Raw genomic sequence first — 14,287 nt, forward strand, 5'->3', positions numbered from 1 at the left:
AGAGCACTCTGATTTTTGAGCTAAAAAATGTCCGGTTGCATTCAGATGATGCTGTGATCTTTAGTAATCTAGTAGCAACAGAAGCCCTGAGATTTCAAAATAAGTATCTATTTGGGACTGTTTAGAGATAGAGGATTTGACCCATTCAGTGGGTTGTATGAGACTAACCTGCACCTCTGCCTATTTGGTAACTTAGTACTGATGAGAACAGGCCTTTTCTGTGGTGACTCCCCATTTGTGGAATGCTCTCCCCAGGGCAGCTCACCTGGCACCTCCATTACATATACAGTCATTTTGCAGACGGGATCTGTTTCGGAGGCCCATCTGCAAGCCAAAATGACACACATCAAAGTGCCGCGTCTACGCACACACGCAGTGCAATTTAGCATGCACGGGTGGTGAACCCGGAAGTAACCCGTTCCGGTACTTCCGGGTTTGCCACAGATGTTCACTGAAGCGGAGGCGGACGCAGAGTGAGGTTTGACTGTATTTAGATACCAGGCAAAAACACTCTTCTTCTCCCAGACCTTTGGCCAGTTAAACAATCTATGGCCTTTTAAACTAGGGACCGGTATTTTTTTGTTTGTTATTACGTTGTGCATTTTTGTGTTTTCATACAGTAAACAGCCCTGTTATCCTTAATTTGATTTATTAATAATGGAATGAAGCTGCAGAAGCAGTAGCTTGTTCATGAAAGTTGGGCTGAGCAGAGTTTGTGTGAGGAACCAAGCAGAGGAAGGGCGTGCAGTGGATGCAGTCCACCCCGGGTCACCACTGAGGCGGGTGACAAAATGCCGGGCAGCACTCAACACGGGGCCTGCAGCGCACCTGAGCCTTGCGGATCTCTGCGCTGCCCAGACGGTCGACCCGCTGCCTCCCCCCAGCTGTAGGGCGGCTGAGTGAAGACTCTGGAGGCCCTGCAGTGCGCCCCGCCCCTGGACACGCCACCCTAGGCATCCGAGTGGCTCTTCCGCCGCTGAGCAGTGGTGTTCACTTTTGCCCCTATTTGAGCTCTGGATGACATCCCTAATCACCTGGACAAGAGAGGGAAGCTTTGCTTAAGATGCCATGCAGTCCCATGCAGTTTTGCACAGGTTGACCCAACCTGAGGCCTCTCTGTTGGATAGAAGTGATGCTCAGTAGAAGTTGGCTCCTGTGCCACTTCTGGCTGGGAAGACGAGGAAGAAAAGGTTGTTGTGATGAAATCTTTGAAGTTGAAGATAGACATGAGTCTCAGTAGGGTCAGTTCTGTTCTTCAAGCGTGTGTGATAAAGTAGTTTTCTATTACATAGCATGTTTTTGTTAATTGTATGCTATATCTGCAGTTGTAAGTCTTACAGAGGTATTTTGATGTAGAGGTTTGTGAAATAAATTAATACTAAAAATAAGAGAGAGAGTTCCTGTTTGTGTAAGGATGCAAAACTAATATCTGTACTCATGTGAAGATGAACAGATAACTTCAGGCTTTGAAGTGGCTCTGTACTGTTGATGAATTTATAGAAGAAAGAAGGTGGAATTGCTGGAATATGTTCCAGGGTATTAGTTTAAATCCAGGCAATTTAAATCACCAAGAGAAAAGACTAATTTAAATAACTGATATAAATCAAGTTTCCCATTACTACTTTTCTTATTTCCTAGGCAGAAGCGCTCAATAATTTCTTGGTAGAAGCATAAAAAACATGATCATTTGCAACCAAAAAGAGCACTCAGATTCCTAGAACTGTAACCCAAAAGCACACATGGGGGACCTCTTGATCAGGCTTCCTCAACCTCAGCCCTCCAGATGTTTTGAGACTACAATTCCCATCATCCCTGACCATTGGTCCTGCTAGCTAGGGATCATAGGAGTTGTAGGCCAAAAACATCTGGAGGGCTGAGGTTGAGGAAGCATGCTCTAGATATTGTTGACAACTCCCATCAGCTCCAGCCAGCTTGGTTAATAGTCAGGGGTAATGGGAGTTGTGGTCCAGCAACATCTGGAGGGCCAGAGGTTCCCCATCCCTGCTTCAAACATTTGTTCAAGCAATCCATGTTGTTGTTGTTTTTTGCACAGCATTATTCTATGGCTTTATCCAGCCACCCTTAAATTCTTCACAAATCAATGATGGTCATGGTGGAAGGTGGAAGGAGGGGACAAAACAATTGGGCCCAATCTCTTCATAAGCTGCAGGTTGGTGCAGTGGTCAGGTCTGGATCCAGCAGATTCTGGGCCAACTCAGACATGCTGCCTCCATGCTCTCATGGTACCTCATTTTGGGACCTTCCACTGACAGAGAATTTGCCACCTGCCCACAACTTCAGCAGCTGGCAGGAGGCTGACAGTCAGCAGAACTGAACAAAAGGACACCTCTGCGCAGTCTAACATCCCCCATCCATCACAGGGTTGGATTTATCTGCCCATCAGAAATAATTTAAGTCCCATTGAGTTAAGCATGAATACCTTCCATTGGATCAGGAGGGGGGAAAAATTAAACAAATAAAATGACACTTATTTGTTTTTTATGTGTGTACATCCAAGGAAACTAAATAAGACCTCCAAGTTGAAGAATGCGCCCAGAGTGTTACGGAACCAACTAAGAAGGGGTAGTAGTTACTAGGCATATTGAAATTGTCCCTAAGATGGGAAGTGTATGTCCGTGTTGTTTCTACAAATGTTTATATCAGGAGAACTGAGCAAATTACGGAGCTCTGAAGCTTTAAGAATATAAGATTTAAACTGAGGTAACCAGACAGGCTGGAAAAGATCCTGGTAAAGTACAAAATGATGTCTTATAGAGAAAAGAAGTGGTTCCCAACATCTGTAACAATCGTAGTCTATGTAGAATCAGATCCATGTTCATAAACACACTACACGATATGGCAAATCATGGGCAGTATTTATAACACTTGATTTCAAACGGCACCCAGTTCATTCTTTCCCTTAAAGAACTGGCAAAGCCATAAATCCAGATTTAAGAGAATTTAAACAGCAGCTTGCATTTTAAAAGTTTGCATTATATTCAAACTTTATTTTAAACTCTTATTATTAAACTATATGTGAAATTTAGAAAACACTAAAAATCTATACATTCATTTTTTAATTTCCATTTTCATATTTAAAAATCGTTCATTTCCACTCACCTTTTAGTGTCTCATCAAATTTAAGAAGAAAAAAGGTGGGGGAATATAATGTGGGGAAATATTGCATAGTAATCCATGTTAACCAGGGCAAGTGACTCACATGAATAGGGATTATTTTCCTTTGTATGGTGCAGAAGAGAACAAGTTGTTTCTGATTCTTGATGTACTACTGATACAGTCCAACAGGTTTGCCTATCCCTGTTTCAAGCAACTGTTTACAAAAGAGATTAAACGGAGAATACACCTGGAACTTGCCTGCACCGCTAACCATGTTAGTTGTATGTTTTGCCCATAGCTAGCATCTCTCCAAAACACAGTGAATACTGGGTTAAACGCTTGTCAGTTTCTTTCCAGCTAAATAGACCACAGTTATTAGTACCTGACAAGCTAGGTAGTTTCTCTGAGAAGCAAGCAGCAACTAACACCAACAAATTATGCCAGTTACTCATCATGGCATGTTTAATTTTATTTAGCAATCCAAGATCGGTTTAAAAACACAGCACTAACCTTCTGGCAGACAGGTACTATTTTGCTATTCAAACATGCTGTAATCCACCCTGCTTTCTGACATATTTAAAGAGTATTAATTGTTAATGCTGAGCCTTCTTGAATTCTGTTCTGGAAGGAGACTGCATTCGGTCCTCCAGTTTGGGAAAGAACATCAGTTCGCTCCCACAGGAGTACTGATCTTAGCCTCAGGAGACTCTGCCAGCCGTATTGTTTGTGTGAGTTTCTCCTGGTTGCCGCTTGCTGTTGGAGACGAGGATTTTCATCACAGCCTGTGTTGCATTGTAGTGTTGCCTTTTTAATTTTAACTACCAACTGCCTGGTGTTACCGCTGCGGATTATTATCTGGAAATCTCTAGAGGAGCACTGCTGGGTCTTCAAACAGCTCTACAGACGATAGTGTTTCTTTGTGCCTTTCCTCTTTACTGGTGCCAGCTACTTCTGATGGTTCAGGTACTTTGCATTACTGCAGTATTTTGTGATTAACAGCTGTGGTAATTAGCAGACTGGTTTATTTATTATTTATTTATTTATTTATTATTATTTTTTAAAAAAACCCTAAAAGACACCACGGTACATTTAAAAAGCTACCTGCCGATAAGAGAATTTGCTGCATAGGTGCAGAAGGATGTGTGCATCACCTGTGTACTTAACGATATTACATGCTAACAGAAGCAGTAGCAAATGGTGAAAATCATACTGTGGTACATCTTGGAGCAGGAATTGGATATTATTAGTTAAGAAATGTCTTGGGCGTTTGCATGTGTAAATTTAATAACTTGCCTTAGGGCATTTAATGTGTACAGTGATTTTGTAAGCGTCTGGCTTCAATAGAATCTGTTGCTCTGAAGAGCAATATTAAATTTCCAGGCGAATTGTTCGAAGGTGTAGCTGTTCTCGTGCGGTTGGAATAGAAACGGGAAGGGTTTCACTCCATGTGCAAGAAGTTTTATTACAATTAGTGATTTAGCCCTTGTTACCTGACTACATGTTGTTAATAAAATATATTTAATAAAATATATGTAATCCTGTTTTGGGGGTCCGCCAGCTGCGAGGCTTTGTGATTTGGCCAATGCCTTGCTACACCAGCAGAGCACAGGGTACACCATTACCGTGACAGGTGTGCTGGCAAAGCACTTTGGATACACCAGTGGAACTCTCCGCTACTAGAGGTGTTCCACCAGTGAAGATATGCTGGCATAATGGCTTAAATTGGGCATAATGGTGGGCTGGATGTGGGTGGCACATGGGAAGAGCCATTTAAAAAGAACTGTACCATTAAAAAAAAAAAGTAGCCACTGTGTCAGTTTACCATCCCAGCCACATCACTCTAACAGAGCTGAGCATTGGATACCGTGGCCATTCCACCAGTGTTATGGGAGCATATTTACAGTTCCGGGGTAATATGGGTATAGAATTGCTTAGCCCATAACTAAAGCAAAACAGAATAATCCAAATGGTCCTGAATGAACACATTTTAGCTGTGAAATCCTCTTTTATCTGCCATTTGGAAGCTAATTAGTCTCAGTCATAAACTGACTGTTGCCTGAACACCTGGTGTTATGCAAAACAGCCTCATGTGCCTGTGTTCTAGTTTGGTGCAAATGTGTATGGAAGTGATTTGCATCGGCTCCGTTGATTGCCTGGTTTGTGTGATTTAAGCAGGTGGGGGGGGGACCTTCTCCTGCTGCACTTCAGGTGCACAGTTTTCCTAGCACAAGGCAGAATCCAGACAAAATTAAGCACTAGAAGTTGACCCATGTGGGTGAGGTATGTGCTTAAACTTGCCCAATTAAAATCATTAAGATTATTTTTTTTAATGCTTTACTTTGGCTCCATCATACCCACAGTGATCATTTCTGTGTGAGAAAAAATGTAGTATGTGATGCAGCTCATAAACAAAGCCACTTCCCCATGGGGGCTGGTTATTTCGATAGCCCATGTTCTCTGATATCTACCTGAAGGACCATATCTCTCTACATGAGTCTGCCTGAGCTTTGAGATCTTATGGGGAGGCATTTCTGTCTGCCCCCTCCACGTTTGAAGGCACATCTGGTACGGACACAAAAGAGGGCCTTCTCAGTGGCTGCTCCTAGATAGCGGAACTGGCTTCCACAGGATGCTAGGCTAGCCCTCTGTTTGCTTTCCTTTTTGCCAGCAGCAAATTCTTTTTTGTTCTTACAGACTTTTTTGGCCACTAACTGGCCGTTGTGAAAGAGTCTTTTAGGTATTGTTTTGTGTATCTGTGCTTTCAAACAGTTTTAGTGGGGTTACTTACTTGATTATTATTTTTAAGATACTTATATTTATTGTGTGTTTTAGTTGTATCTGTTTTAATTTCTGCTGGGAGAAAGGCAGGATAAAATTTAAATAAATATGTTATGTGTTTGGTTTAAGGTAAGAGTGGGGGACCTGAACTCAAACTCCCATCAGCTTGCAGGCAGCATGGCTAATTTTTGGAGTCTCAGATTCCCCTTATTCCTGGTTTAAGATATCACTCCTCAGATTTGCCACCAGGGTGTTAGAAAGGGATTCACTTAATGTACCTGTGAGCAATACCAGAACATCTGCTGTTTTCCATGGAGAACCTAGGGACTGCTAGTCTCAGGCCAATGAGTACCTGTGGCTATTTAGAAAGACAGCTGTTCAATTAGGAAAGACAGGCCATTACTATGGAAAGTTCAGGGGAAGGGTGAGCTGTAAGCATCTAAATGATCTCAGGAAATTTGGAGATAGTGTCAGAAGACCACCTGATAAAACCTCCTGGCATACCTGGTTTAATGCATTCCAGTGGTTTTAATCATATGGAGACAGTGCTGTGTAAGCAACAATTTGGAGTTGTCCCTGAAAGACAACTATTTTGATGGTACCTAATAAATCCATTGGTTTATTACGGCCATTTGGAAGGAACCAATTGTCTACAATGGGTTTTTGGTGTAATTTGTGTTTCAGCCCAGTGTTTTATGGTGTTTCTTTGCTCAGTTTCACTTTTCATTCTTGTGTTGGTAGTTTTACATTTGTTGAGGTGGAAGCCAAAAGAGGCTGCTTGCTCTGGGTCCAATAAAGTTCCTGTTGTCTTATGGTGAGATGGATTTATGGAAGTATAATCTAACATAAGAACATGCAGTGATTGTGATTAATAGAGCAATTGGGAAGGGAATGAGGAAGACCTGAGTTGGGTAAACAGCCTTTTCCCGTGCCATGCCAGGCTTGCACTGGGATGGCAAAAGTGAAGCTAAAATAGCTTTTCCTTTACTTTTGTCCTTTTCAGTTTGTTACCGCCCTCCAAAAAAACCATCCCATCCATCATTTCCAGTGAAAGGAAATGCCTGCACCAGCTCCAGGGTTGGAATGTGTAGGTTTTAGAGATAGGCTTTGGGATGGGGAAGTTTCTGCAGCAGTAGAAATAGGCCTTTTGGGGAGTCCGATCACCCTCTCCAAGGGCTGGCTGTCTTCCCACCCAGCCTTTCTCAACCTGTGGGTCCCCAGATGATGTTGAACTACAACTCCCATCACCCCTAGCTAGCAAGGCCAGAGCTCAGGGATGATGGGAGTTGTAGTCCTACAACATCTGGGGACCCACAGGTTGAGAACCGCTTCCAGAAGACCCAAAACATCCCAATGTCTTCCCATGGACCATAGATTGCAGCCAGAGAAAGTAAGCTAGATATCAGTTTACAAACCACAACCACAAACCGTGCATTAAAAATCATGTAAGAAAGATGAAAATCAATTAACCACGGTGGAAAGATTAATTGCCTGCATAGATAGGCTTGGCGGAACAGAAAAGTTTTCATTTAAAAGTTGAAATAGTTGAATTACTATCAATGTTATACCTCTCACTAATGCAAAACAAGTCTTAAAAGTCATTGTCTGAATAATCTTTAGAATTGCATCACTTGTTGATTCTATAATAGAGGACATAGGGGAATACAAGTCATTTTTTCCTAGTATGATAAAAGTCTAAAGATGCCTGCTTTGAACAAACACTCTTACCATAGATGAGTTTCCCAATTTATTTTTTGTGCTAGAGAAAATGAGAACACTTTTGCATTTCCTCTAGGATCAAGAGTGGAGCAATTTGTCTCCAAGGAAAGATTAAAGCATTTAGAGTTTATAAAATTAAGGTTGGTTTAGAGAGAATGGATAGAAAGGTCTCTCTCTTTCTCTCGCGAAATGAAACTCAGGCTCACCCACTGAAATTGGTTGGCACTAGATTCAGGACAGAAAAAAGAAAGAACTGTTTCACACAACTCAAATTAGCTTATAGACTTCACTACCACCATTCAAGGTTATGTGGTCTTTTACATTAATCCCACCTTTGTTTTTATTGGTCCCGCCCACCCCTCAGTTTGAAAAACAGCTTTTCACATTCCACAGGGTTTTTTTTTGCCAGACAGTTCTCATCTTAAATTTCAGGCTTCCAGGTCAGTTTAGCAAGACTGGTTTGGCAACAAATGCAAGCTAAAGAAGTCCTACGTGTATTAAGCATAAAAATTCTCCTCTTCCTTCTCTCTCTTAAAAGGTGGTTTTAATTTTCTCTTTTCCAAGAGAGCAAAGAAACCGAAGTCCCTTTTACAGTGGTCCGCATTTGGCATTCTACAATATTTGTCCATTTTACAAACTGCTTCCCATAGTCACTCAATTGTTCATTTGTTTCTGTTCGATTTGGAATCCTGTTCGCTCCTCTTAAGAGCAAGGTTTTTTTTCCGGGAATGGGTCTAATTTTCAGCTTTTCATTTTCTTTGCTGCACGTCGTGTGAAACTGTAACTTGGATATTTTATTTTATTTTTTATCTGCTCTCTTCAGATGGATCCGGTGCAAAAAGCAGTCATAAACCACACATTTGGTGTGTCGCTCCCCACAAAGAAGAAACAAGTCATTTCTTGTAATGTCTGTCAACTTCGCTTTAACTCTGACGTGAGTATCATCAGCTCTGTGTGTCTTCTTTCATACTGCTGCTTCCATGTGCTCGGAATAATTTTTTTAACATGTTCATCATACCAATACGTGGGGGGGGGGGTGGAATCTCACCGCTCTGAAGTGGATCTTTGAATTTATTCAACTGCTTGATGCGATGCCTTCTAGTATCTGCTAGTTGTTAGATTTTTCAGATTGCATGGGCAACCGGCAGGTTAACGTTTCATGTTTAATAAGCAGGGACGGACAAATGCAGTGTGCGTTTCCCCTGCTATTTTCATCCTATACGACGAGCCTGTAGCCAAAACTGCTTTGGTGAGGGGCAGGGGAATCATTGCAGAGCAGATAGAACATAAATACAGGTAGACTTGAAAGTTTAATGTTATTCTGCTGTATTAAATATTGATAAAATATACTTTTATGAACTTTAAAAATAAGGGCTTGCCAGTTTCCCTACCGCCTTTGTGTATTCCTCAGTGAGTGAGACTGGAAGGTGGGAGCAGCCAGGTTTCCCTTTTAAGTGCGTGATTAGGCAATATTCTGCCCACATGCTTTCCCTCATAGGTTAGGAAAGGATATTTTGTTTACGGGAACCTATAGCTTCAGGGAAGAAGTCTGGCATGTCTCTAAGAAGGCTAGTCCCTTACATTGCACATGCACATTCCTGCCTGCAACTCTTATCGGCTAACATCCCTTTTTAACTAACCTCAAAGGAAAGTAAACTGTCTAAAAGTGGGTTAGTGAGCATTGGGTGGGGATGTGGTTACAGGGGCCAACGAAGGCAGCGTGACACCCGGAGTGGGGCGTCGCTACGTAGGGCGCACGTGCAGCGTCACCACGTACGACGCATGCATCGTATGTAGCAACACTGCACATGCGCTATACATAGCGGTTTGGTGGCGGCAGCACTCCAGCGCCGTATGGACGGTGCCGGGATCCTCTGCTCATGGCTGCAGCTGCAAACGGAGGTTCCTCTACATGTGGCTGTAGCGGCGCTGGAGGGATCCCACCGCCATTCGTATGGCGCTCAAGCGGCGCCAGTGGCAAACCGCTATGTATAGCACAAGTGTGGCATCGTTACGTACAGTGCATGCGTGTGATGCTGCACATGCACTGTATATAGCAGTTTGCCGCCGGCGCCAGGATCCTCTGCTCGGAGCTTAAGCCGTGAACGGAGGATTCTCCACATGCGGCTGTGGTGGCGCAGTGGCTGCTCACACCGCTGCGAGCCCCCATGGGGTGCCTTCTTGTCACCTCCCAGACACGGCACTGCCCTCCCGTTGCGACGCCACTGTGTGGTTGTGTGTTGTGTTCTTGTTCTGCGTTTTAGGCCAGCCACACCTAGAGCCAGTGTGGTGTAGTGGTTAAGAGTGGTAGACTCGTAATCTGGTGAACCGGGTTTGCGTCTCCACTCCTCTACATGCAGCTGCTGGGTGACCTTGGGCTAGTCACACTTCTTTGAAGTCTCTCAGCCCCACTCACCTCACAGAGTGTTGTGGGGGAGGAAGGGAAAGAAGAATGTTAGCAGCTTTGAGACCCTTACAGGTTGTGATAAAGTGGGATATCAAATCCAAACTACTCCTCCTCCTCCTCCTCCTCCTCCTCCTCCTCCTCTTCTTCTTCTTCTTCTTCTTCTTCTTCTTCTTCTTCTTCTTCTTCTTCTTCCAGAACACTGTTTCATTTGCCCTCCCTCCTGGTGTTCTGTTCTCCCCCGAGTGGCATCCCTTTGGCTGTGTAAGGGCAGACAATTGGGCCAGGGAACAACCCCTAGTGGTGCAGCAGTAAAACTGCTAGCACATTTGTAAAAGCTAAGCAGGGTCCGGTATGCTTTCCAATTGGATGGGAAACCGCATGTTGAGATACCTGCACTGCAGGGGGTTGGACTAGAGGAGCCTTGCGGTCCCTTCCAACTTTACAATTCTCTGATTCTTATGAGTTTGCTGTTAGTACGTCGAATATTTGTTCTGAATAGGGACAGATGCACATATGTGCTGGTGTGCTGCCATGCCTTTGGTATTTTACTTGACCGTTGGAAATAATAATGAAAATAACAATAATGGAAATAATGATGATGATGGAAATAATAATAATACAGACTTGGGCTTAATATGAGCAGGGCTGGACAAACACTGGAGACATTTGAGAGCCTGTGAGTGTCTGTGGAATAGTTTTCCCCTCACCAGTGGATAACCTAAGCAGGCATCACACATCTGGGATTAGGGAGCAGAGCCTCCTGGCTAGAAGACATGGATTCTAGGCAGAGCTAAAACTTGAAGACAGTGCTTCTGTTTTAAGGACTTCTAGGTTTGTCCTCAGTTTTTTGAACAGTTTTTTTGTGTTTATATAGGAGGCTCAAAGCATTTCACTAGAACAACTCAAAACAATTAGAATTAGGGGGCAGAGATAATTACAATCCCTTTTCAACAGCCATCATTTGTTTTCTTTGTGTTGAATTATAACCTTATTTTCTTTGTTCATATAAATACAACCTGGGCAGTGCGATCCTATGCATAAAATCAGAAGTAAATGTCAGATTGTGTTCAGTGTGTCTTGAAATTGTATGTAAGATTGCAGCTTCAACGTACTCTACCAAATAATTTCAGTCAATATGCATGTAATGCACGCACACGCACACATCGTGGTGACTTCAGTTTCTGTGAAGGTTCTGTGTAAGAGAACCCAGATCAAACAATCGATCCTACTCAAATAGTCCTCCTTTCAAAAAGCACATGAAATGAATGCCAATTATAAGTTTACATCTGATTAACATTTCCCTTCAGTAGTTAACCTCAAGGCAACTAATTATCATGTGCAACACATTTAAAACATTATTACGCATATTACTGAAGATTGCTGTTGATGCTGCTTTGCTGTCATTAGCACAGGCATGACATATAACATAAAGAGCAAGCGTGTGACATTTTGAAATCAAAGGGCTTGCAATGTTCACTTTAGCTTATTTATTTGTTAGCTTAGTTTCCAATCTTCCATCCAGTTTTCACAGAGTAGTTTGAGCCTCACAACAACCCTGCAGAGTAGGTGGGGTTTAAGAGAGGATGACTTTCCAATCTGCCTGTGAGCATCAGAGCTCAGCAGGAATTTCAACATGTCCATGCCTGAGCCTCACATCGTTGCTCAAGGCTAGCAGCCAATGTGCAGCAGACTATATGGTGCCCTCTACCAGGTGTTTGTTGGACTACAACTCCCAATATCCTTGACCATTGGCCACGCTGGCTGGAGCCGATAAGAGTCCACAACAAGGAGCATTTTGGATTTGTAGAGTTGGCAGGGTCCCCAAGGGTCATTTAGTCCGACCCGCTGCAGTGCACACTGGTTATTTCTCTTCTAGCCATTTACACACACACCGGCTGCTTCTTATAACTGCTTCTCCAAACACTTCAGCAAGAGCAGCAGCTACATCATGTTAAAATCCTGAATTCTTTACAATGCTGTTCAGGAACTGCATGTGTCTCTTCTCTCATTTACCTTCCTTGCTGCCGCGGGGCTGGCTCAACAATTCACCTCGAAGAAAGCATGCTAAAGATGTGGTTTATCACGTTTGGCAGCTCTGTTCTCTGAGGCCATTTAATAGTCTTCCCACTCCAAGCCAAGTTCAGAACCAGCTCAGGCTATATTAATCTCCTCTGCCTTTCTTCTAATTGTGTCCTTTAAACTCCCTGCACACCACTCCCACTGGTAGTTTCTTGTTAGTCTATTTATTATCTCTATCTTTAACTTTTGGAAAAGAGAGCAGAAAACACCAACCCCCAATTTTTGGTTCTTCAACGAAGCGTGATGCTTCTTTCCTTGCCGATAAGTAACATATCTACCAGCTGCATGCTCTTTGTATGATCCAGGATTTTCCCAGTTCAAATCATAGTTCTGCCATGAATTCATGAGATTTTAAGTAAGGCATTCTCTCTTTGAGTCTCTCATTGCTCAGTATTATTGCTGCCAGCACCAGGACACAATTCCCTTTGCATCTTTATTCTCTCCTTTTCACCTGTGAGGTCACGGACTCCCTCTTCTGGACTTCTGTCACACTGCACCATGATAAACCACTTTGTGCATGCTGAGATGCATGACTTTTTACTGAGTGGGTTTTGGTGCTGATAGCTTTATAATACTGCTTGTAACTTGAATGGCTTGTGATTAGACAATATGTGGGTTCATGTCTCTAAAGAACCCACCTTTATGATGGCTTCACCTGTACCTGACTACTCGACTTGCAAGTTTTCCCCTCTTGGAATGCTCTAAATACCTGCCCACCTTTTTGGGTTTTGTTTTGTTTTTTTTGAATCAAAACACTCCCATTTACTCATCCACTGATGCAGATTTATGGAACTCTTAGAGAAGATGGAAATGGAAATCATTCAGCCTTAACTCGCTATTCCAAAAGAGCTCTTAATTCACTCGGCTGCTCACCTCTTTGTTTCTTTGAGACTTTGTGAGCAGTTTCCTCTAGAAAGATCAGTACACAAAGATTAGGGGCAATTATCAGTAATTTCATCCATGCTGTCATGTCTTTTTGGGGGGGGGGAGTGGAAATAACCCTATTATCAATATATTAAGAAGTGTGAGTGGGCTGTCCCTACCATTACGGAGAGTAATAGATTGTAGGTGTCACGAAAGGCAGCATACTGTTTAGTGATTTAATTAATTATTGCTGCATTTTTACTACTGTAGAGAGATGCTTGTGGGATTTTCCACATTGGTTGTCAGAAAAAATACTTAGCACCATGCGCCTTGACTAGGAGAAAGGGGTGCCATTTGCTACTCCACCTGAAACGGGAAATACTCTTTGGCCAGCCCAGACGATACCATGTACAATGGAAGTTCAGGAAAGGAGAAGACTTTGTTGTTTAGTCGTTTAGTCGTGTCCGACACTTTGTGACCCCAGGGACCAGAGTATGCCAGGCACTCCTGTCTTCCACTGCCTCCTGCAGGTTGATCAGACTAATGTTGGTAGCTTCAAGAACACTGTCCAACCATCTCATCCTCTGTTGTCCCCTTCTCCTTGAGGATAAGACTGGATATGCTTATTTATGTCCCAAGAGTGCGTGATACTGGGAAGAATTATGCTGTATAAGCAATTGTAGGCACAGAGGTTGCTACTTCTCAAATAGCCATTTACAGAATGGCTTTCAACAAAGATCCAAAAGCCTTTAGAATAAAACAAACATCAAGGTGAAAAGTCCTCCTTTTTCTTACTTTCACATACAATTATTTCAACTGCATACACATAAACATAAAATCACACAAACCCTACTTGCAAGTACATCTGCTTGTGAATACTTCCAGGAATGGAACCAGGAATTTTGCTATTTGCCATATGCACACATGAAAGTTCAGATTTTAGAACTAGTTAAAAGTTACACAGATGTTCATATTTTTTTAAAAAATGAAATTTGCACTGATCGTTAATACTTCAATAAATGCCTGTATGTTGGTGCTGTGTATTCTCTCTCAAGCATACCTTATTTTAGTATGCCGCTTTGAAAAGTAAACGTTGCCATTCTTATTTGTATCACTTACAGCTGATTGAATTGATTTGGTGTCAGTTACCCTTAAACCAAGTCTTTCGAACGTGGATAAACAAATGCAGGGATATCCTTCTGCCTGCTCAAGTTTCTGTTTCTTTGCATATCGCAGATCTGCAATTCTAAAACTACAGTGGCACCAAGTGCTCAAGGCTGCTTGTTTCTACGGTGCAGTTGTGCCACTAGAGTCCATTGTGGT

General features: G+C 42.6%; 1 protein-coding gene and 1 long non-coding RNA gene across 12 annotated transcripts in view; one reads left to right on the plus strand and one right to left on the minus strand.

Annotated features, from left to right (window-relative positions):
- Positions 1 to 14,287, minus strand: part of LOC310833647 — a 233,022-nt gene that overhangs the window by 146,181 nt on the left and 72,554 nt on the right. The gene's annotated exons all lie outside the window — the stretch shown is intronic.
- Positions 1 to 14,287, plus strand: part of ZNF385B (zinc finger protein 385B) — a 183,178-nt gene that overhangs the window by 130,411 nt on the left and 38,480 nt on the right. For 10 of the 11 annotated variants that reach the window (XM_083710183.1, XM_083710180.1, XM_083710178.1 and 7 more), the window contains one exon: positions 8,438 to 8,548. In XM_083710183.1, coding sequence (XP_083566309.1) covers positions 8,438 to 8,548 — 111 coding nt within the window. Of the gene's footprint in view, positions 1 to 4,062; positions 4,081 to 8,437; positions 8,549 to 14,287 lie in introns of those variants that run through there. The other variant, XM_083710179.1, reaches the window with a different exon arrangement.

This window comes from Podarcis gaigeae, assembly GCF_964106915.1.
Source record: "Podarcis gaigeae genome assembly, chromosome: 1".
Classification (NCBI taxonomy): domain Eukaryota; kingdom Metazoa; phylum Chordata; class Lepidosauria; order Squamata; family Lacertidae; genus Podarcis; species Podarcis gaigeae.